The sequence below is a fragment of the Ostrinia nubilalis genome, chromosome 14 (genome assembly GCF_963855985.1).
Source record: "Ostrinia nubilalis chromosome 14, ilOstNubi1.1, whole genome shotgun sequence".
Taxonomy (NCBI): Eukaryota; Metazoa; Arthropoda; class Insecta; order Lepidoptera; family Crambidae; genus Ostrinia; species Ostrinia nubilalis.
This window is the reverse complement of record NC_087101.1, coordinates 13741112-13765373: the sequence shown is the minus strand read 5'-3', so window position 1 is coordinate 13765373 and position 24262 is coordinate 13741112. Positions and strand designations below refer to the sequence as shown.

Genomic DNA, 24262 nt, shown 5'->3' with positions numbered 1-24262 from the left:
GCTATCGTAGGGGAATGGGGCAGGTGTGTTCCACTTGACGACTGTGGTCACTAATAGTGTTACTGTAATTTTCTAAGCTCTTTGTACGACAAATATTAAATATCTACAGCTGAATATCAAAAAGGTATCACAAACAAGGTGGAACGATGACATCGTAAAGGTAGCAGGAGGGCGCAGGACGCAGGCCGCTACCAATCGGGCAACTTAGAAAGAATTGGGGGAGGCCTATATTTAGCAGTGATGATGAATTGATGATGAATATCAAAATATCTATCACTATAATTAATCATAGTCATTTCAGTGTAATTCAGTCTAACTGGATATAAGGGAACGCCACAAAGCATGATCTTCTGTTTTTTACGGATTTATAAGAATCAGTTTTGCAAAATATAGTTCCAAGTTTTAGCCAATTTAAAAACTATTTACAATAATTATTTGCTAGTAGGTATTCTGTACCTGTCAAATCCAGCTGGTTCTAGCTGTTTTTGTAAGATATCATCTACCTACTCAAGCATCTTGTTATGCCATCCGCCTACGCAGAATTTCTGGTTCAACTGGCAGAATTGTGTACGATAGCAGTAACCGACCTCAGCTATGGGCTGACATTGTTTATTTTTATGAAACACTAGCGGCCGCCCGTGACTTCGTACGCGTGGATCCCGTTAGGGGTGGAGTTTGGTAAAATCCTTTCTTAGCGGATACCTAAGTCATAACATCTACCTGCATGCCAAATTTCAGCCCGATCCGTCCAGTGGTTTGGGCTGTGCGTTGATAGATCACTATGTCAGTCAGTCAGTCAGTCACCTTTGAGTTAATATATTTAGATGAACGTACAAATTCTCGTTAGAACTGCCTTGAAATCCATTAAGGACTCATTATACTTTGACCCATTAGCTGGTAAAACTATCTTTATTATCTAACCCTTTTATAGCTTTTTTATCATTCCTCCCATTAAAGTCAGATACAAAAAGTTTCTAACTGTTTAGGTTTTTATGGTCTAAAGCCTTTGCAGTTATGACCCCTATGAAGTAACTGTTAGTACTAATTAAACATCTGTATGTACGTTAAGTAACTATTAGAAACAAGTTTAACGTTTTATTTGCCATTTTCAATTGATGTAGTTAATATGCCTTTCTTCATAAGCGATAAAATGGTGATTAATAGTATACGTGAATGGAATGAAGTATTTATATCACGCTTTGTCAAATACATTTTACAGATCAGTACATTTAAGGCATAAAATATCACAATTATCAGCTAAAGTAAAAAAGAGAGTTCAAAAAAATGAAGTATGGACTCTTAACACAAAATTCTTACAAAACAGACGGAGAAATGGTATCTCAAAAGCAAAGAATTCTCAACATCATGTAGACATACAACAACATCATCAATAAAAATGCTAATAACAATGCTTAAAGCAGTCAATGAGCATTTACCGATGCATCAATTACAATAACTGATGTTGATTAGCCCACTTACACTGTACTTGGAACTGTTGAAATTGTTATGCGTTAGAAATTTCCGAGTCACGGTGATGATGAAGAGAATGGTAAATCACAATGAAGATAATTTCATAAGAAAATCTAAAATAGACAACAATAGTCATTTTCTTCAAGGCGAGAGTGAATATTCGCTTACAGGGCAGGTATGGTACCATCCTAGACTGCATCTCACTGAACATCAGGTGTGATTGCGGTCAAATACCTGCCTTGTTCTGCATTAAAAAAGTTGACACTGGCCACCAAGAAAACTGCATCCTTTTATATCGACGAATAACGTTACTCTTTTGTTTTTTCTTTCGCTCTCGTCACTCAATTTTCCAGGAACTTATTCGTACTAATTGAATTTTCATGACTTGAGTTTGTAATTTTTACCCCATAATATTGACTAATGGTAGGTACTTCATTTCAACTAAAACCACGAAGCACATAGTTATTACTAGACTAAGAGCTAGTGAACGTCAGACCTACGTCATTTTATAAAAGCTGAAAGTTTGTCAGCATATTATGTTCTGAATATAGGATAGAATGTTGGTGAATCATGAAGTTCGGGTGATCGTGGCTTTGGGCTTTTATAAAATGACGTAGGTCTGGCGTTCACCAGCTCTTAGGCTGAGTTGCACCATCTTACTTTGACTTTAAAAAAACGTCAAAAATCTGTCAATCTCCATACAAAAAGCACCGGTTTTCGTTATAGCTACGGTTAAAGTTAGGTGGTGCAACTCAGCCTTAGTCTATACTATTCAGAGAAAACGATGTTAAACCATATAATTACTTCTCGCAGGATACGATTCGCATAATAAAACTTTATTGAAAAGGGAAGCGTTTAGGAGCGGACTATTAAGGGTAATTTATTGCGCTAGTAATTAAGAACTCTACTTAAGACAACTAGCAGGTAGTGATTGTTGTTTGTTTGTAACAGCTGTTATTATTAAAGTCGTACCATAATGCTAGTTTCTTATTTAGTTTTTAACGGATTCACACATCCTACAATAAAAGTAGGATAAATCTTAGGGTTTGGTCCCACGAAGACAGATACCGTTTTTTGCAGGAACTATTGTTTGTAGGATCCCATTTAGTTATTTATACATTATATTTGTTTTAATTTTAACGTTCACATGAACATCCCGTTCGCAAAAAACCGATCCGTTCGAATTTGTAATTCCAATTTCAGTTCAATTCAGTTCAGTTTTGCGGGATTCTGCATTACCGTAAAACTGGATTGCAGTAGGATGGGAACAAGCACACGTTGTTCCAAAATAGCACTTATCAGAACTACATAAGGTACCTTGATATACCGTCTTCTACACGTATGCAGAAAGAATCTTAAACCATCATCCCAGCTTTGATTACTGATATCCCGGAAGCAGTAACCAGGATCTTACTTTTATTCATATCCAATATAAAATCATCATTTCTCTTTTCCATATCTTTTATTTTAAATCCTTTTGCAAGCGATTTACATAATCTGCTTAAAATGGTTACATTAAAAAATAAACCGAAAAATTTACACTCCATCAAGCTGAAAGTCTTGTAAGTTAAAAGGTAGTGGTAATGCATGGAGACTTACGCAAATGTTATGTAACAGACTACTCACTACCGGACGACGGATCTCCAGTGGGTCACCGGGGTCTTGTGGCCTCAATTGGTAAAATACCAACAAGCTATAATGCATTTGGTGCATTAGAAAGTGAATTTGATGGCCGGTTACCGGATGATTACGAAGATGTTGATATTATGTCATTTTGATTTGTATGACTTACGACAAAATGACTATTTAATAATTATGGATGTAGCTTATTTCCTCTTCACTGCTTTAGTGAAGAGGAAATAAGCTAGTGGTGATGATAAATAAAGGATTGATTTACGCCCGTATTCACAAACGATGCATGCTTAAGTGAAGCACAGCGTTGAATAGAGCTCTGGGATTGGTTCGCGTGTCACCTTGTGCGTCCACGCATACTGTGAGACCTCATATCAATGTTTGTGAATACGGGCGTAAGTGTTTAAAAGTAGGAAAGTAAAAAAACTACTAAAATTATTCAAAAGTACGAGTATGTAGCATGTAGGCGGTTACGTCCCAGATATAGCTTGCCCTCCCACGAATAAAAATGTATTTATTCGTTTGTTTAAATAACTTTCCTGTTCATTATACAATGCATTACATATTGATTTATCGTCTTATTTATGAAAATGTATTTATTCGTTTGTTTATATAATTTTCCTGTTCTGAATCAGAACAATTTCGTAGTTTTAGTTAATTCCTTTCTTCATTTGCCCATAAGTTTTTAACTTGTAAATTTAAAACCAGATCAATTTTATCTGAAGTTTCAACTGCAACATTATCGGAACCTCGAAAGCAGTTACCTGTTGCAAACGTAAACAAATTAACTGAACGTTAACATTTAACTGGGTCAAGGCGAGGAGATTAATGGAGAGTTTCCAGTATTTATGCGAGTGGACCACAATAGGCAGGACGTGGCTAACTGTTGTGTTTAGGGTTAACATGAACACTGGATGAAACTAGATTTTTGTAGAGAGACCAGTGCATCGAGTTGCGAAATTGTAACACTGGATAAGATTATTGGTAGATATGATAGTTGGTACCTAGATGGTACCTAGGTAAGGTGTACGCAACATAACATGTTTGTTGCAAAATTGCAGCTATAACAACTAGACAAGATGACACAGATCTTAAAATTCTTGGTGCAACAAAATTTTTTGTACAGTCGACAACGAAACACAACATTTTTTGTTGCAACTTGCCCCTCTTATAACATAGTAAGTCACAGTGCTTTCTCAATATTCTGCCATCCATAATATTATTATAATTGGATACTACTTAAACTTCACTGTTAACTAAATTGCTTTAGGTAGTTGACTCTTTTATTTAACTAGATCAAGAGGTTTGTGAACTGTTTTAGAGACAGCTAATAATTTCTAAGCCTATCATAACGATTATAATTGAAGAACAATCGGTACTCATTTGGTATCTACTTCGTCGCTTTGTCTATTAACTTTACATTTTAGGTTTCAACCCTAAATACAATTCAATGAACCTCTACTATTGACCGTGACTACGCTGGTCAGTTAAGTTTTAAGAATATTGCTTTAAATAAATGGTTTAACTTTAAAACTGGACATAGATAAATAATTTTCAACACAATATGAGTTTCAAGCATTACTTAATACTTCGTCATTCGTCAATAATGTGACCTTTACCGGTAATACTCACATGGTATGAGTAATTGATTATTTACAAAGTATACAAAAAAAGATTTAGCAATGTGAGCCGTTAATGCACTGCCAGATTAAAGGCATGCCAACGTAACTTTGATTAATGATTATGCAGTCTCCACCAGAAAAGGACAGCTAGTTGCTATGCAATGTCACCCAATAAACATAGCCCAGAGGAATCAGCAAATTCAGCAATGATCAAACCTAAAAAAAACAGAAGATAATGAAATACACCACGTTATGTGCTACTCAAATGTCACTCCAACCAATTGCATATATGCAATCATCAATCTAAAAAGAAACTGAAGACATGATGTTAACGACTCAAAATTAGTTTCTAGATCAATGGGTCGTGATAGTTCATAATTGTTTAATGAATGAAACACTGAATGTACTACTATTATTAAACTATTTCAACAGTCGAGTTCAATGGACGTGTGAGACCTGCATTCACTTACTGCCGTTCAAGTAATTGTCAATAATTATAGCTGTCGTGTCGCTTATCGTGTTAGGAATTGTAAATCCCATCAAAAACAATACTTGTCAAAAAAACCAAGTCTCGCAACTCAGTTGTTCTACGGTAAAAAGTTGTGAGATCCATGTAATACCAAGTCCAGGCCAGGAAATCTTTAACGTTTTACTTAAATTATTGACTTGGCCATCGCACTTAATAATTTAATTTACACGTGTTTTCATGCGATGGCCAAGTCAATATATTTATGTAAAACGTTAAAGATTTCCTGGCCTGGACTTGGTATTACATGGATCTCACAACTTTTTACCGTAGAACAACTGAGTTGCGAGACTTGGTTTTTTTGACAAGTATTGTTTTTGATGGGATCTCATTTCTTTTTGTATTTTGTAGACAGCAGTTATGTATCTAGAAAACTGGACCGAAATTGAAAAATTTTACTCGACTTGGCGGTTGCACTACCGTGCCCCCAAATCTCATTTCTTTTTGTATTTTGTAGACAGCAGTTATGTATCTAGAAAACTGGACCGAAATTGAAAAATTTTACTCGACTTGGCGGTTGCACTACCGTGCCCCCAAATATTTTAGTTTTTCCTTGATTCATACACCAAACACTACTTATATTCCAAATTTGAAGCTTCTAGGTCTGCTAGAACTGCCTTAGAATTTTGATGATCGGTGAGTCAGTCAGTGAGTCAGTCAGTGAGTGACAAAATTAAGTAACTTTGACCCGTTATAATTCTTAAACTACTGGTTCAAATTGAATGAAATTTTAAATATACCGTGTCTTTACAATGCCTGCATAGCTAATGAAAATTCAGCCTTCTAGTTTTATCCACAACGACGTTACAGGCGGTCGAAAATGGCCTGAATTGCTTCGAGAAAAGGATGGTACGGCCGTGCCGCTTTTTTGCTCGACTTGGTGGAGGCACTGCCGTGCCCCCAGATAATTGTTTTGAAATCAAATTGCCTTTAAGCATTACATTTCACGCATTCAGCGTGAATACTGAAAAGGCTGTTTCTTTTCTTTAAACTACGGTAAGTAAAAACTCACGCGCACAGAGATGAAACGACGTGTGGTTGTGCCAGTTTTTGCGAACTTATCAGCCGCCTTGTTAACAACGAATACGAGTAATCTTGTCCGTTGACGTTTTTGTTTCTGAGAACCACAATTGTGTATCATTTGTTTCAATGTACATTATCCTTATATCAGATTCATCGATGAAACGTCTTCCCACGAATGTCTTGTTTCTTTTAGTGCTATTTTAAGATCTATTACAAGGCCTACAAAACATTTTTGTTTACACGCCCTTTGTATCGTTTGTTTAGCGCTCGAGTGGTTCGTTTAAAGATGTGCAATCACCAAACCGTTTAGGACAGTACGGAACGTGAACCTTTATTAACCTAAATTGAACTCTATTGTTCATTGAGCCTGTCATTAGTATGTGAAGGCTGTTTTCCGACTCGGCAACAAACAAATCAACGGTAATTGGCCGGTCGCCTCGGGCATTAAAAGTGTTTAAAAGAAACTCTGCTGATGGTCTCAATTAAATATTATTTGAGCACCTTAACCCTAACCTCGCTATTTCTTTTCTTTCAGACGAAAATGTAGATAGATCAGTTGCACGTACATTTACTAAAGGTACGATGTCCATTGACCAGGCGTCTCCTCTGGTGCCCATCAAGCCTCAAGTGTCGCTGCAGAACAGTGCGTTCATCAAGAACAGCCACAACCGAAGCAGCTTCTGCGGAGTGAGTCCTTCCAGCGGGACCTTCAAGACATTCGCTATAAATAGGAAGAGTTGGAGCGGCAATGGCACGCTTCCGCTCCAACAGTTTACGCCCGAGGTGGAACAAACGCCGCATCTAGCGACGTTCCGCTCCGGGACTGGGACGTTCCCGAGGAACAGGGAACGGAATAATAACGCAACGAACGGAATATTAACGCCTAACGGGAACTCGGTCCAGAGCTTCAAAGGAAATGAGCTGAGGAGGAGCGGATGTTCTAACGGCCGACGCTACGCGGAGATCGGGTACTGGAATAAAAGGTGAGTGTCACTTCACGTCACTTTCGAGTTTGTTTCCTAATAGCCTTTGTTTGACGATTGCGTCATCAGGAGAGATTTACTGAGTGCACGTCACTTGTTTAGCGACCGGAAATTACACCCCAGATTTGCACTGTCGTGAATTATTCATACAAATTTAATTTATCATAATTATTTGATTTACATCATTAAAATTCTACGCCTGACTAACGATTGTAAATAATAGTAATCAGATCCGTAGTTGTTAAGAAATCTTGATTATCGGATTATTTACTCTTAGCCTAGATTTTATTCATGTTTTTTTCACTTACTCAATCAGTTTATTGGCGTGGAAAAACGTTCATGTTGAATTAATTCTGTTTATGTAGGTCAAAACATGCCTCAGGTAGGGAAATAAAAGTTTTGCAAGAAACCGGGTAGTTCGTATCACTAACTTCCTTAGGCCTTTATTTACTTTCTTTTCCATCCCACTCAAGTAATTCTGTAACAAGTTTTCCAATTTCATTTTCGTGCTTTCATTTCCTCCCGTTCGGCGCTCGCTCCCTTAATATTACTTTTATTAGCTGAAAACGTTTAACAAACATTGGTTTGCGAATCTAATAAAGATTGAATTTCATTTTAAAGGAGGGATGATGATGTTAGAGTGCAACTTAGAAATCAAGTAGGTATTTTGCAATAGATTTGATGGATGTTTAACTCTGAAATCTTAGGAATTGATTAAGTCTTGATTAACTCTTTATTTATAGCGAATGTCTTGGAAGTGCATTTTTAAACGTGTCTAAATTGTTTCTTCACGTTGATAAGGTTGGTATTTTAATTAAAACAATTTCTTAATTTTATCGGTTTAAAATTAAAAATCCAATCATCTTGTCATGATAAATTAACTTTTACAACACTTCATTTAGATGCATATCGTCCGTATGCATATAAAATACTTACGCAATGTTCAATCCGGTATCATCTTGAGATTCGAATCATCTATTTTGATCATTAGACTAGAAATCTTCAAAGAAATAAGATAGCATTGGAACCAAAATAGTCTATGTCTTTAAACATATTTTTGCAATTACATAAAAAATATTTTTACACAATATCGCATTCACTAAATATTTGGCTGTAAGCTCTAATGTAGAATAACCATAAGGATCACTGAAAGAAAAAAATCCATTTGGATTATTATCACCACATCTTATAACAGAAATTCTAATCTTTCGGTACGGTCTTTACTTTCAAAACTTTGTTTGCCGCATTTATCAGATCAGAATCTTCATTATCTTTATGCGTGTTGAGTACGAAACTTTGTCTATAAGTCTCGTACACCCAATTTGGGGCAAACTAAGCCTGTTGATAAGAGCCGGCCAATAATCAGGTCTCACTCTTTTTATTGGGGGCGCAGTTTATCGTGGCATGATCCGCCATCACCAACGTTGATTTTATCGTCGCTATTTAGTGTTCCTCCCTTAACCGCTATTTATCACTGTGCTTCGTCGGCCTTGCCAATTAAGTTGTCTTTAGGGAAATATTTATCTTCTAGTAATGCTTCGTCTTGGTCTCTTATGTTGGCTATTGTAGTTAATCCGCAATCAGCGGGTGATCGTGTATCTGTGTTTGACAAGGTTACGCTTAGTGCGTGTTTAGCTATTGTTCTGCCTATTGTGCCGGACATTACCATTGTTGGCGATAGTATCTGTATGTACTTCTTATGTATGGTTTAATGTAAATGTTCAGATTGTTGTTATGTTTACTTTGTAGCGCTTATGCACTTTTGAGTGAAGTGTCTGAAATTGCAGAACTCTCACGTTCACAGCGTACTTATCTACGTATTTTTGAATGTGTTTATTTCAAAGAATACAAATTAATGTCTATGTTGTTCCCCTAGGACAGTTGACATTTTCAAAAGAGTTCCAAGCTATACCTAGTATTTCTTGCACTAAAAGTAGAGTGTGCGTTTTGTAAAGAATGTAAATAACTCCAGCCGTAGTCTATCTCGCTCACGGTAATTACGGTGATAAAGCGGTTGGCCGGTCGACTACCGCAACCGTTCTCTTACAGTTGGTGGATATCCAGTACAAACTCACTTAATATTACTTTTATTAGCTGAAAACGTTTAACAAACATTGGTTTGCGAATCTAATAAAGATTGAATTTCATTTTAAAGGAGGGATGATGATGTTAGAGTGCAACTTAGAAATCAAGTAGGTATTTTGCAATAGATTTGATGGATGTTTAACTCTGAAATCTTAGGAATTGATTAAGTCTTGATTAACTCTTTATTTATAGCGAATGTCTTGGAAGTGCATTTTTAAACGTGTCTAAATTGTTTCTTCACGTTGATAAGGTTGGTATTTTAATTAAAACAATTTCTTAATTTTATCGGTTTAAAATTAAAAATCCAATCATCTTGTCATGATAAATTAACTTTTACAACACTTCATTTAGATGCATATCGTCCGTATGCATATAAAATACTTACGCAATGTTCAATCCGGTATCATCTTGAGATTCGAATCATCTATTTTGATCATTAGACTAGAAATCTTCAAAGAAATAAGATAGCATTGGAACCAAAATAGTCTATGTCTTTAAACATATTTTTGCAATTACATAAAAAATATTTTTACACAATATCGCATTCACTAAATATTTGGCTGTAAGCTCTAATGTAGAATAACCATAAGGATCACTGAAAGAAAAAAATCCATTTGGATTATTATCACCACATCTTATAACAGAAATTCTAATCTTTCGGTACGGTCTTTACTTTCAAAACTTTGTTTGCCGCATTTATCAGATCAGAATCTTCATTATCTTTATGCGTGTTGAGTACGAAACTTTGTCTATAAGTCTCGTACACCCAATTTGGGGCAAACTAAGCCTGTTGATAAGAGCCGGCCAATAATCAGGTCTCACTCTTTTTATTGGGGGCGCAGTTTATCGTGGCATGATCCGCCATCACCAACGTTGATTTTATCGTCGCTATTTAGTGTTCCTCCCTTAACCGCTATTTATCACTGTGCTTCGTCGGCCTTGCCAATTAAGTTGTCTTTAGGGAAATATTTATCTTCTAGTAATGCTTCGTCTTGGTCTCTTATGTTGGCTATTGTAGTTAATCCGCAATCAGCGGGTGATCGTGTATCTGTGTTTGACAAGGTTACGCTTAGTGCGTGTTTAGCTATTGTTCTGCCTATTGTGCCGGACATTACCATTGTTGGCGATAGTATCTGTATGTACTTCTTATGTATGGTTTAATGTAAATGTTCAGATTGTTGTTATGTTTACTTTGTAGCGCTTATGCACTTTTGAGTGAAGTGTCTGAAATTGCAGAACTCTCACGTTCACAGCGTACTTATCTACGTATTTTTGAATGTGTTTATTTCAAAGAATACAAATTAATGTCTATGTTGTTCCCCTAGGACAGTTGACATTTTCAAAAGAGTTCCAAGCTATACCTAGTATTTCTTGCACTAAAAGTAGAGTGTGCGTTTTGTAAAGAATGTAAATAACTCCAGCCGTAGTCTATCTCGCTCACGGTAATTACGGTGATAAAGCGGTTGGCCGGTCGACTACCGCAACCGTTCTCTTACAGTTGGTGGATATCCAGTACAAACTCACTTGATAATGGATGGTGTTCTTTGTGAGAATTTACACTCGTATTCACAAACGATGCTCGCTTAAGTGAAGCAGCAAATTGAACGCACAGCGTTGAATAGAACTCTGTCATTGGTTTGTGGGTTACCCTGTGCGTCCACGCGTACTGTGAGACCTCATAGTAATGTTTGTGAATACGGGCGTTAGCCACACTCTAGTTTATACCTCTAAGCATTGTTTAGATTCAACAGATATTTAGGATAACTTTTAGTCTTCTTGCCTAAAAAGGGGAAACTGTTCTGTTAAGTCAGAATCAGCCAGTCCAATGAAACCAAACTCAGCTGTTTATTAGTCCGAAGGGATAGTCTCCGTTCTACATTTAGATGGACTATGAAAAATTATCATTATAGAGGATATTTAATCGTCATGAAGTTACTTGAGCTTACTGCGTCCAACCTTATCTCATACATTTTACATTTTTGTTACAAAATAGCATTTATTACAACTACATAAGATGCAAAGTGTAATTCTTTGATATGAAGTAGTTCTACTGTAGTTACCCCAATTATGTTTCTGTTATCTGCAATGAGTTCCTCTGAGTTTGCTATTGTTTAAACGTTTCTTTGACTTATACTTTATGGCTTTTCTTGGCCCGTTACTATCGATGGGTATCTCAATAGTTATTTTATTTTATCCAGTACTTCCAGATGGATCTTGTCTTTTAATTCTATTTCCTCAACCTGTAATATTGATGTCAAATTCCAAAACTATACTTTTATAGCTATTAGTTTTTTTTTATCAAAATAAGATGGAACATCTTTGAATACTACGTTATTACTTACCTCATGAAGATCATACACCATGGCAAGAAGTTTTCCTCTTGCCATGGTGTTATAATCTTCATTCTTCTACATTCTTGCAGTAATTTGGACATAGGCAGACTTTGATAGCCAATAAAACACCAGTAGCGTTATAGCATAAGGTAATCCATTACAACAGCGATTGTTAGTAAAGTATCAGTGACGGGTAAAAACTGACTGCTACCTTACATCGAAGGTTGCGCAACCACAAATTACCCGGAAAGGTCTGCTCTGCTAGTTAGCCCAAAAATATCAGCTTCTACATAACTTCAGAATGTTGGTTGGGAGAGAATACTCCACAAAATAAGCCTAGCTTTGGTCAGGGCTTTGGGCATGTTTTGGAAAAAATGGAATCCTTGTTCTCTTATTCTCTCACTAAATATTGGATGCATTAGACCTTAGAGTAATTATCCGTGTTCATGTCGTACTTTACTTCAATTTATTTATTTGTTTTTATAGGCAGCACAGAAGTAACAGCGCAGAGCAAAGCGAAATAATCTCTAGATCATTGAGACAGATAAAATACCGTTTCAAAAGATTCTTATAACGTCTAATTAAAAAAAAACTAAAATTACTTACGCGGTCTTTATACCTTATAACGTTATAACTTATTATCTGATCAGAATCTTCAGAACCTGCCTGTTTTACCTTAACTGTATTTGAGTCGTTTCTAATAGAAAAAGTGGTCAGAGCTCAACGTAGAGGGTCCCTTGGAGGCAGTAATTTGTTCTAATTACGATTGCCTGACTCGACTTTCACTCTTCGACTATTTGAGTTGGAAACGCTCGTGGTTTCGAAATGGGGTCAGCAGTTTTTGTTGGTTCATCTGCGGGTAAAACGAGTCGACTTGGTGGTTTTACCAGACAGCTAGGCTAGACAACAGCCCATCAGACTATACATTTTGAAGCAAAATAGCTCTTGTAACCAGTAATTATGAGGCCACAGTGTTGAGCTTGAGATGCTGTCATTTGTACGCTTGCAAAATGGGATTCTGCTAAAACCTTTTAGAGTAAAAATACGAGCATTTATTTCAGAGTGATAGATGTAGTGCTACTTTTGTTTGACATGTTGATGTAGGAATCTTACGAATAATGAAAAAAATTACATAAGGCAAAATCTATTCTGCTGGGAGCATATTTTAGAGTCATAACTACGAGTCCTTATTACCAGAGTCATGGATGTGTAGTAGGTACTGCTTGTGATTGACATTTAGGTATCTTAACTAATAATAAAAAAAACTACAGAAGACAAAATCGTAAAAACAGTCCCCTCTACTCCTCAAAGTAAGCTAAATATGATCACCACAATAGTCCATATCATGGGATCATTATGTCCCGACACGAGGTCCCCGATGAATTGAATCCTAGGTTCTTGTGGAAAAAAAAGGGTCCTCGTTAAAAAACTAGAGATTAATAGTGAGTTTTTTTAAGAATCACAACCTACTCACAAGTCGCACAGTAATGCAATAAACACACATAATGTGCCCTAGATCTAGTTCGCTAACGATGCTCAATCAGGTTAGACGTGTCGGGATTTTTTGTCGACTCTATAATTTATTATATTAAATTTTTTATCATTACGTGACTGACTACGGTTCGACAGATATTATATGTTTTGCTGGAGTTTAATTGCTGTATCAATGCAGTCGTAAATCAAGAGTTGTTGTTATTTATTGTTCCCTTTTAATTTTACTTGCCTACTTTCCTCTCTTAGATTTTCCTAGACCAATAGTGTTTACATTTTACTCTATTCGTCGGTATCGATAAAATCTTTCAATATCAAAGAAAGTAAATAAAATTACAATATCTCCCACGTAGTCAGTAGTAAGTCAATATTATAATAAACATAAAAAGATACATTAAGAAAGTTCTAATTAATTTAGGGTAAAAATTAAAAAAAGCTTTTTTTCAAGATACTATTAGTCGACGTGGGAACCATTGTTTATCTCACGCACGAAGAGTCGACTATTTGTTGCAAACTCGCTCATAATACAACGACATAAGATTCAGCAATATTTAGCTTGATGTACTACCCTACACTATTAAACACACAAAGAGATCACGTCAATCAATATAGCCCATCAGAACTGCGCAAAGCAACGAAGCTTCCGCGTTTCGCAACTCGAACGCTTCTGAGTAAACTATTGCATAGATCGCAAGCGAAATGAGCGATGCTGTAAATCGATAGAGAAGGGAAGATTGGAAGCCGATATTGACAACACGGTTTTATCGAGTGATCATATCAGAATAATATGCAAATGGCGGATAATGGTGGTTTTTCTTAAAGGTTTTAAACCTTTGTTTGTCACCTGTCATCCGCTTTGCAATGGAGGGAAGTCGAACCTTAATTCCGAACTCCTCCTATGTTCTTCTGATTAATTTCGTTGCGGGTCCAATGACAGTTTAACTTTCCCCCGGGACAAACTTGACCTTCATTGGTTGGGTTTTTGTGGCGGTCAATCTGTAGATCCTGGCTACACAGGAGTTGCAGTGGTGGGAACGAGAGGTGGGAATAGTCCCGTGGATAATGGTGGTCAGTTTAATAAGGGCGTGCATAATGTTATGATTACCATTAGTTCTAATAAAAATCATTAATGACAATTTGCCTTTTAAATGTTCGTTATGCATATTGTAAAATAATTTAAAAGGCTCTCTATTAACATTATCTAAGAGCCTATCGATAATAAGGTTTCCCTTCCTTAACAATTAATAAAACCGTTTCAGTCGGCTCACCTAATTATATTGATCGCCCTCTGTGTTATGTAAACCGTATAGGAATAATGTTTAGTGGGCTTATTTAATCGCACATACATTTTCATATAATTAGCATCGAATAAGTTAAGTAAGATATTAGTAAGGTACGAATAAAATTAGGTGTGGTGGTAGGAATACTTTGGCTGAGTTGTACCACCTTGTTTTAACCGTAACAATAACAATAACCGGTGCTTTTTGTATGGAGTTTGACAGATTTATAATGTTTGTCAAAGTTAAATTAAGATGGTGCCACTCGGCCTTAAGTACTACCTATTTGCTTTAGGCTGGGTTTTGAAATACTTAACATTTTAATCATATGCAAAAACCCAAACTTCCAGATTTACAGAAAGAAGAATAGATAGAGAGGTAGAGACTCTTTACTGTACAGACGACACCAGTGTTCGTCAAAATAATCTATGAAGATTTTAGTTCTTGAAAGTAACCGCTAGGGGCGCTGCCTGTACAAGCTGGTCTACGTTGAATGTCATTTTTTACGCCGTGTCGCTAGCGTAAACTTATGGTAAGCACACAATATCGTAGATGCTAAATCACCCTTACTTATTTTAACAACATAACGAATTAGTATCAACGTTGTCTGTACAGCATTTAGAGATGATTGAAAAGTGACATACCTACTTAGACATGCAGTTTACTGATGATGGAAGTAAGCCCACTACATTTATCTTGAAGTAATAGATTACAGTTGTTAAATAACTGTATTCCGTAAACAATAGTAATATTCATGCATATTGCATACTCATCGTTGAACAATTTTAGTGCATTATTTATGAACAGTATTAAAGCTAACGTTCAGAAACCGTACAGTTTTTATTAATATTCTTCGTAGTAGAACTTTGCAGACTTTTTGCGGGAGGACCTATTTCATTACCTAATAATTGTCAAGTGATTTAAAGTGTGTGACACTAAATAATTATAATCATTACGTAAGAGCTAAATAAATATCCCCAACTTTTTTGCTACCGCTCATATTTAGAGGGGTACAAATTTATTGTTTTATTTTTTTGTCTGTCACAGACTATAAGCACTGTATATCCTCTTGAAATATAGATGCTAATTTGCAATTAATTTGTCTTGTACAATTATCCTGACGATCTGGCAATACTACATTGTCATTTTACCATTAACTATGTACTCCAACATTATCATTTCTTTTTAAAGAACTTAATAACCTCGTGCCATGTCAGCATAATACAAAAGTCTCCAGAATCAAGATTGTCCGTCGGACAATAACGTTTTCCTGGCCGCCATATTTAAACGGCCCGGACAAAAGTTGGAAGGGAAAATAATTTTCTTCCTCCGACTGCACTATTGTTGAAGGATTTGAGACCCCTTTTCAGTCTGCGACTATTACTGCCTTCTTTTTGTATACCTTTAGTGTGTTTTGTAGATAAGCTCTGAATCACTTAGGTTTATTTGGAATGCAATAGGAACGTCTGGTTTATTTACTTATCTTTTTTATAACCAACAATCTTGAAAGATAGTTAAATCCGATAAAAACTAGACGGAAATAAGGTTATGGTATAAAATAAAAGTTAGTGACTTGTACAAAGGGTAAACTCTATGGCTCAGTTGCACCACCTTATTTTAACCGTAAAAATAACAACAACCGGTGCTTTTTGTATGGAGTTTGACAGATTATTGACGTTTGTCAAAGTTAAAGTAAGTAGTAGTAAGATGGTGCAACTCAGCCTATAACTTCTGACTCAATAGTCTCACTGCAAAGTTAATTATAGTCAAAATATCATGTTATCATAATATACGAGTATCTACACATTCCAAGCTTAATGCCGAAGTAATCTACGTTTAGTAATATTTTTAAATAAGGTAAAGCTTAGGTCATTTAGTCTCACCTGCAGGAGCATTACCCTCTAATTTACCAGAGGCAAATGGAGGATACTACAGGAAACTCCAAGTTAAAGAAATGAGGGCTATAGTTTTTATACTAAACAGTTGGCACCCCTGGCGATTGACAGGACCTTACTCTACAGTGGCGCCATCTTGATGAGTGCAAATGCGATAGTCCTCCTACCACTTTAGCGTTCACCAGTTGGTGCCACTGTCTTCGCTACAAGCAAGTGACAAGACCTTACTCTACAGTGTCGCTAACTGGTAAGCTCTAAAACGATAGCCCTTATTGGCTTCTAACTGACATGTATAAAAATACCACAATTTTTATTTTTGTAACAAGCACCCACCAAATGCGATCCGCGACGGCGTGACAAAACCATTTCAAAACATTTCGGGTATTTGTATCAATTTACCTTCGGAGCACCCCATCAGCACCTGTCAGTAATGTTTACTTCGCAAACAGTGTTGTTCGTAACAAAATTCGATGCCCTTATTCAATATTCGAACTCATTTCGTATTCGGGATGCGTGGTCGGGCATAAATATCGCTGTCGCTCTCATTACGGGCCGTCTCTAGGGCCCAAGACAGGATATCGAGTCCTGAGGGACATCACTCGTTGGTAATGGAATTCTTGATCGGCTGGTGCATGTCATTATGCTGTGTTTTATGTTGGTTTAAGTGGTGGTTCGGGCGCGTAACTGGATAGCGTCTTGTTCAGCGTCGGACTGGCCATACAGTCGGGGTGGCATTTGCCAGCCGGGCCCCAGCCTGCGCGGGCCCCCCACGGGCCTGGGTTGCGGGGCATGCGGCAACCGTAGCACAGAGGGCCCGCGCAGGGCCGTCTTTAACCTATTAGGGGCCCTGGGCACTTAAAGATCAAGGGGGCCCATATCATCTGGAGAAAGGTATTTTGAGTAGACGGGGGCCCCCAGTGTTGCCAACTTAGGGGTTTTCCCCCCAGATTTACGGGGTAAATAAGTGAGATGGGATTTTTAGGGGTCTAAAATTTTTAGGGGTATTTTTAGGGATTTTTTGACTCTTTAAATACATATTTTGAAATTTATAATATTATTATTGTTATTTTTTTAAGATAAATATACCTACAAATGGTAGCCAACAGAGACATTAATATTTATTTCTTAACTTGAAATATTTCATGTATTAAATAATTTATTGGCTACAAATCTCATAATCACGCCTCTGAATGTCCGTTTTTTTAAAGTTACGCTACCCCCGAAAGCGTAACTTTATAAAGCGTCTACTGTAAATATTTTTTAGGGGGAAAACTCAATAATTAAGGCGATTTTATGGGGTTTTGACACAACTTTAGGAATAAATATTTTTGAGAGTTGGTAACACTGGGGGCCCCCTCGGTCGCAGGGCCCTGGGCACGTGCCTAAAGTGCCCAGTGGGAAAGAGGGGCCTGAGCCCGCGCAGCGTGGCCCCTGTGCTACGATTGCCCGCGTGCATGTCTCAGAAACTATGCGTCGTACAAAAAAATTGTACAGTCATAATTTGTAGAAAATTGCTTTGCCTACAAATATGTTAATATAACTTTTTGCCTAAAATTAAAGATTAAAGAAGTTATAAGCATAAAATAAAAATTTAAATACCATAAAACTTTTTGCTTATGTATAACTTCTCTAATTTTTAATTTAGGACAAAAAGTTATGTAACAATGTTTGTAGGCAAAACAATTCGCTACAAATTATGCCATAGCGAATTTTTGTAAGACTCTTAAAAAAGTGTTTTCACCCCTTTTTTTCAAGATGGCGGTTGGGGGACAAGAGTGGCGACCCCAAAAACTTGAGGTTAAGCTTCTATTGACCACATTGACCCACACATGTCCCAAAAATAAAATTGCGTCCTCTAATAAATTATGCAATACTCGGAAAATTGCCGGAAAATGACGGGAGTTTTATTTTGCTTTTTTTTTATGTTAATACATAAAAAAAAGCAAAATAAAACTTGTGAGAAAATAAAACGTGAGTCACGATAAAGTTCACATATGAAATTAGGTGAAACTAGATCTATTTTTATCGACAAAAAGAGGTCAAAAGTTTTTTGAGTTTATTTTTTTAAATTATAGATTTTTTTTCTTCCAATTACTTATTGTAAAGAAAACGTAATAACTTTTATACTAAGAGGTATATCCTGTAAAAACAGTAGTAATGCTAAATAACAGACGATACCAAAAAATACTCAGTAAATGCCATCAAATAATAAAAAATGATACTTTTTGAAAAAAATCTGCTTATAAATTCGTGTTTTTTTTTGTTATTTGATATTTTTTTTCAAAAAATCCCCCTATAACAGGTGGTTTTTATTGCTTTGTATTATTCTCTATCGTATTACCTTTGTCAAACCAAAAATCAAAACATATTCTATGATAGTTTGAACAACATTATTCTCCGCTACAGGTAGGGACAATTTTAATTTTAGCTAAAATGCTTATTTTACTTCGAAATCTTTTGTTTTTATTTGAAATCTAACTTGTCTTTATCAAAATTACAAATCTAGAGCCATTTTCAGTTTCGTTGTTAACGAAGCGTTGAATGGCGCGCCCGGAGAGGCTTAGTTCAAACGATCATAGCAAATGTTGTGATAGGGATAGAGACAAGCGATTTTTGGTTTTACAAAGGTAATACGATAGAGAATAATACAAAGTAATAAAAACCACCTGTTATAGGGGCATTTTTGGAGAAATTTATCAAATAACAAAAAAAAAACACGAATTTAAAAGCAGATTTTTTTCAAAAATTATCATTTTTTATTATTTGTTGGCATTTTCTGAGTATTTTATGTATTTTTTTTTTTGGCATCGTCTGTTATTTAGCATTATTACTGTTTTTACAGGATATACCTCTTAGTATAAAAGTTATTACGTTTTCTTTACAATAAGTAATTGGAAGAAAAAAAATCTATAATTTAAAAAAATAAACTCAAAAAACTTTTGACCTCTTTTTGTCGATAAAAATAGATCTAGTTTCACCTAATTTCATATGTGAACTTTATCGTGACTCACGCTGTATTAAATACAGAATCGGATCTAATCAAGGATGACGAAAACAGCCCCCCTAGACAAAACGCACTTTTTGATCGAATCGAAAATCGAATCCGTCAAAACTCCATACAAAAAAGGGGCTTTTCGACCACTTTTCGACTGGTTTGCGATTAAAATTTGCACTTGTTAGTCCAGTCAATAAAGCATTATAGATGGAAAACTGTAGAACACAATTTCTGACCTCGGGACTTTATTTAGCCTAGTTAGGAGGTGAACATAGCAAAAGTCCCCGCCCTTAGCCCTTGAGCCGGCGGGGAGAGGGGGGTTTAAAGGTACCACTTTTCGGTTTTTCGCTTAATCCTCGGAAACTATGCGTCCTAGTGACATGACTACTATGAACCAAATAAAGCTTATTCAATTTGCTACAGGCGAGACCGTCAAGTTTTTCTATATCTTGTATAGTTTTTGCGGCATCTGCTCTAGAAGGTCTGTAAAATTGGAAATTTTATTTTTGTCTTATGTGTTTCTATCAGGAGAAAATCGACTAAATCAACATTGAGCAAACACTATAGACATGCGGGAGCATGTTAAGCCTAGTTCCAGGGAGGGGACTGCATCGTGCGTATATTTAGACGAACCAATTGTAGCCACTTTTGACTCCTCATCATTCAAAAACTACTGTACATTAACACTTCAAATTTGGCTCATATGTTGAGACTTGCAAGATATACATCAGCTTCAAATTTCATAAATATGCCTTAAACGGTTCTTTAGGTATTGACGTCCAAAAATCTACATGTCTGACCTATAGACCAAATTCTAACCACTTCCAGATGACCTCGAAGGTTCAAATTTTGCATCCAGAAAGGTAGTTATGTAAATACAAAGGAACAAATAAAAAACCAGTAAATTTTAACATTTCACAGGTGATAGATAGATTTTAGTGTCCTAAATGTCGATTTTTGAACGTCAATACCTAAATAACCGTTTGAGGTATATTTATGAAATTTGAAGCTCATGTATATCTTGCAAGTCTCAATACATGAGCCAAATTTGAAGTGTTAATGCACAGTACTTTTTGAATGATGAGGAGTTAAAAGTGGCTACAATTGGTTCGTCTAAATATACGCACTGTGCAGTCCCCTCCCTGGAACTAGGCTTAACATGCTCCCGCATGTCTATAGTGTTTGCTCAATGTTGATTTAGTTGATTTTCTCCTGATAGGAACATAAGACAAAAATAAAATTTCCAATTTTACAGACCTTCGAGAGCAGATGCCGCAAAAACTATACAAGATATAGAAAAACTTGACGGTCTCGCCTGTAGCAAATTGAATAAGCTTTATTTGGTTCCTAGTAGTCATGTCACTAGGACGCATAGTTTCCGAGGATTAAGCGAAAAACCGAAAAGTGGTACCTTTAAACCCCCCTCCCCCCGCCGGCTCAAGGGCTAAGGGCGGGGACTTTTGCTATGTTCACCTCCTAACTAGGCTAAATAAAGTCCCGAGGTCAGAAATTGTGTTCCACGGATTTCTCTCTACACCGTCGTTAAGGCATTCATTGACTGGACCTAGACCCACAGCAGCTTTTACGATCGAGTCATTAACTGCTTAGCTGAAAGTTCTCCTCTTTTAAAAAGAAAGTTGATTAGCTAGCTTTATATTATTATTTGTTATTAGTAAATACCTACTTATTCATCATCATCATCATTTCAGTCACAGGACGTCCACAGCTGAACATAGGCCTCCCCCAATGCTTTCCACGTTGATCGATTGGTAGCGGCCTGCGTCTAGCGTTTCCCTGCTACCTTTACGATGTCGTCGGTCCACCTTGTAGGTGGACGTTCCACGCTGCGCCTTCCGGTACGCGGCCTCCATTCCAGAACCTTGCTGCCCCATCGGCCGTCAGTTCTGCGTACTATGTGCCCTGCCCATTGCCACTTCAGCTTGCTAATCCGTCGGGCTATGTCAGCGACTTTAGTTCGTTTTACGGATTTCCTCATTTCTTATTCGATCTCGCAAAGAAACACCAAGCATAGCCCTTTCCATAGCACGCTGTGCAACCTACTGTAGGTGGGTTACACCTACTTATTATTTTACTTTATTTTAGTATTGTAATATTTTTTTTGTAGTTTGTTTAAATCTCAATTTGTGTATCTCAGTATTTTTCGATAGTATCCCATCACCATGATCTAGTCTCGGGCCTCGGGATTGCGATCAGCCACCCGGGCCCTTCCGGCCCAGTCCGACCCTGGTCTTGTTGATGCGTTGTCGGGTTGAATAATTGGCTTCTTCGTGGGTTTTCATGACAATACTAAGAATATTATGCTTTAGAATGGTTTTCCTGAATATTGATTTTGCTCTAGGTTATCCGTTCTTTCGAAGTCGAGATGCTAAATGCAGGATGAACTGGTAAATGTATATTTTTGTGTGTCAGTTGCACATTATAGCATTTAAAAACCAATAGGGATTATTCTTAAGACTCGTGAGTTTACATAAATGTTTCCCTAAAAGCAATCGAAAGATACCATAATAACATTGTTATGTTGGAATATGATCCATAATGTTGACTTCTGTTATAGAGTAGAAGAAAGCATCACACCGTAGCTCCTTTTAAATGTGGATGACCATGGACATGAATTCTTTTCATCAGTTGACCCACAGACCCTTTTCCCTCTTAAAAATAACCATCTTTACTTTTGAATAAATTTCGTACCGTATCATTTTACAGCCCGAAAGAAAATATCCCCTAAATTTGAATACCTTTTTGCAGTCCGAGCGTAACTTCCGAAGCCAAATTCGGGTGCATTGGAAAGCCGATGCCGCGCCACGGTCTGGCGGGCACGGACGTGTGGCCGATGCCAACAACTGGCCGTAGGGCTGACAGGGAGGGCCATTTCTGTTTTAGAACTGGGTTCTGTAAGGTTAAGCCTAAAATTTCTAATCATTATCTGAACAAATGTCGCTAGGGGTGATGAGTGAGAATTAGAGAGTCCGGGAACTACGCGTGGGCTGGATTCCATTAATTCCATAAGATCATGCCTTTATTTTCGATTATTGGTATACTTTATGTGAGATACTGGTATGTGTTAGAAGTTAGAACGACAGAGTCCAGGCACAACACGCCCGGTATGTTTTGTTGTTGGCATCAACTGGCTGCAGGGCTGGCGGATGGGCATTTTCTGATTTCTGAAACGTAAAGTCTCTATCTATTTCTAATGATACTAACAAGAACGAAGAAATCCATCCTATCCAGTCGATATATTAATTACACCGCTTGCGATGCTGATTATAAAAAAATATATCTTAATCTATCTCGAACGATGTGACATCCCTAACGCCAGATGTTATCTATTCATAATAAAATTCACAATAACTTCATTTATCCGCCAAATTAGTGCACAGTAATTAACAAATATTGATTAGGTCGAATTGTAAATTCAATGACCGTCAGCCCTGCCCGAGTCAGTTCGTGCGTGCGCGCCTGTTTGTGATGCTAATTGCGTTGATTTGCACAATAAAACCCGCACGCCCCGCTCCGCTCGTTACCGATCAGTGTCTTTAGGGATGTCACGAATATTCGCATTCGCGCAAATGTTTGGTGAATGTAGTAACAAACAAAAGGAAAACTTTATAAAAATATGAAAATGAATGAAAACTTACTGCGACATTTTTTTAAAGATTTTTTTATTTATTTATTTTTTCTTTAAAAAGATTATTAGCAATTTGTATTGTACAAATTACTAATAGTCCCGTTAGTCCCTCGTGTTAAGCTAAAGGCTTGTGTTACGAGTGGACTCACCACAATAGTCGAGCGGCGGTGGGATTCGAACCCGCGTTCCTCGGATCTCAAGTCGGCCAGTCCGATCCATTCACCGTTCGGCTATGTGGCTATAGAATTAACTAATATGTACAATACAAAAATACTAACACACTGGGCCTGTCCTGTGGAGGTAGGTTGCACCATTTACAGGTATTTTAATATGGCTAAGCAGAAGTGAAAAATGTTTTTAATAAATACTCAGTTAACAGTATTGATGTTCAATTCACCTGTATCTGCTGTATAATGTTCGATTTAAACATAGTGGATACGAAATATCAAACGTATGGAATAATTAATTTCATCGTTTTCTATGGGAAAACTCATTTATTTTTTGTAAGCTCTTAAAAAAGCGCTTTTACACGCCTCAACCAGTATTCGCATTCTTATTCGCATCAAATATTATAGTTATTCGCATTCACGAATTCTAAAATCAAACATTCCTTACAACCCTAGTGTATTTGAGTGTTATTCAGCTCGTGAATGACCGTAGTTCAAAGTCAAAGTCAAAGTCAAAGTCAAAATTTCTTTATTTGTTTAGACTAATAAATAGTTCTTACAAATCGTCATTTTGCTCTTAAGGAGCCTCTACATGTCTCATAATCTTTTTACCCTACCAGCGCTTCGAGACCAACATTTGGCAAGTGCTGAGAAGAAGCGCCGCAACAAACTCAGTCACCACTGTCTGCCGGTTAATATAAATAAATAGAAATAGCAGTAGTAGGTACATTCGATTCAGGAGCAGTTCACTGAATTTACCATGCATTCTTGTATAGTGTATCTTATAAGAATGGGTATACAAAATTGCGTGGTATATTAAACAAGGTAGTGACGTGCTAATATCTGGACTTGAAATGACTCGCATACATAAGTTGGAATAACTTGGATTGACCAGTCCCCGAAAGCAGCGCCTGTTCACAGACATGACGAGTGAACCAGCCATCGCTTCACTCGACCATATTAGAGGGAATGTAACGACCCGCCTCACTACGCCACCACCCCAGAGACATTTTAGTGAGAATGACAATACCAAGTTATCTCTTAGAGAAAAAAAAAAACAATAATAAAGCTAAGTAACAGTCCAGATTGAGAAGCATGACACTATAACATTTTAGAA

At 36.8% G+C, this 24262-nt stretch overlaps 1 protein-coding gene across 9 annotated transcripts in view; it reads left to right on the top strand.

The window, feature by feature from the left end:
• Positions 1–24262, top strand: part of LOC135078228 (protein sprint) — a 290396-nt gene that overhangs the window by 135437 nt on the left and 130697 nt on the right. For 8 of the 9 annotated variants that reach the window (XM_063972819.1, XM_063972818.1, XM_063972822.1 and 5 more), the window contains exon 2: positions 6809–7256. The exons of the other annotated variant lie outside the window; for it this stretch is intronic. In XM_063972819.1, the coding sequence (XP_063828889.1) occupies positions 6856–7256 (401 nt within the window). In that variant the 5' untranslated portion in view covers positions 6809–6855. The remainder of the gene's footprint in view (positions 1–6808; positions 7257–24262) is intronic. 9 annotated transcript variants of the gene reach the window in all.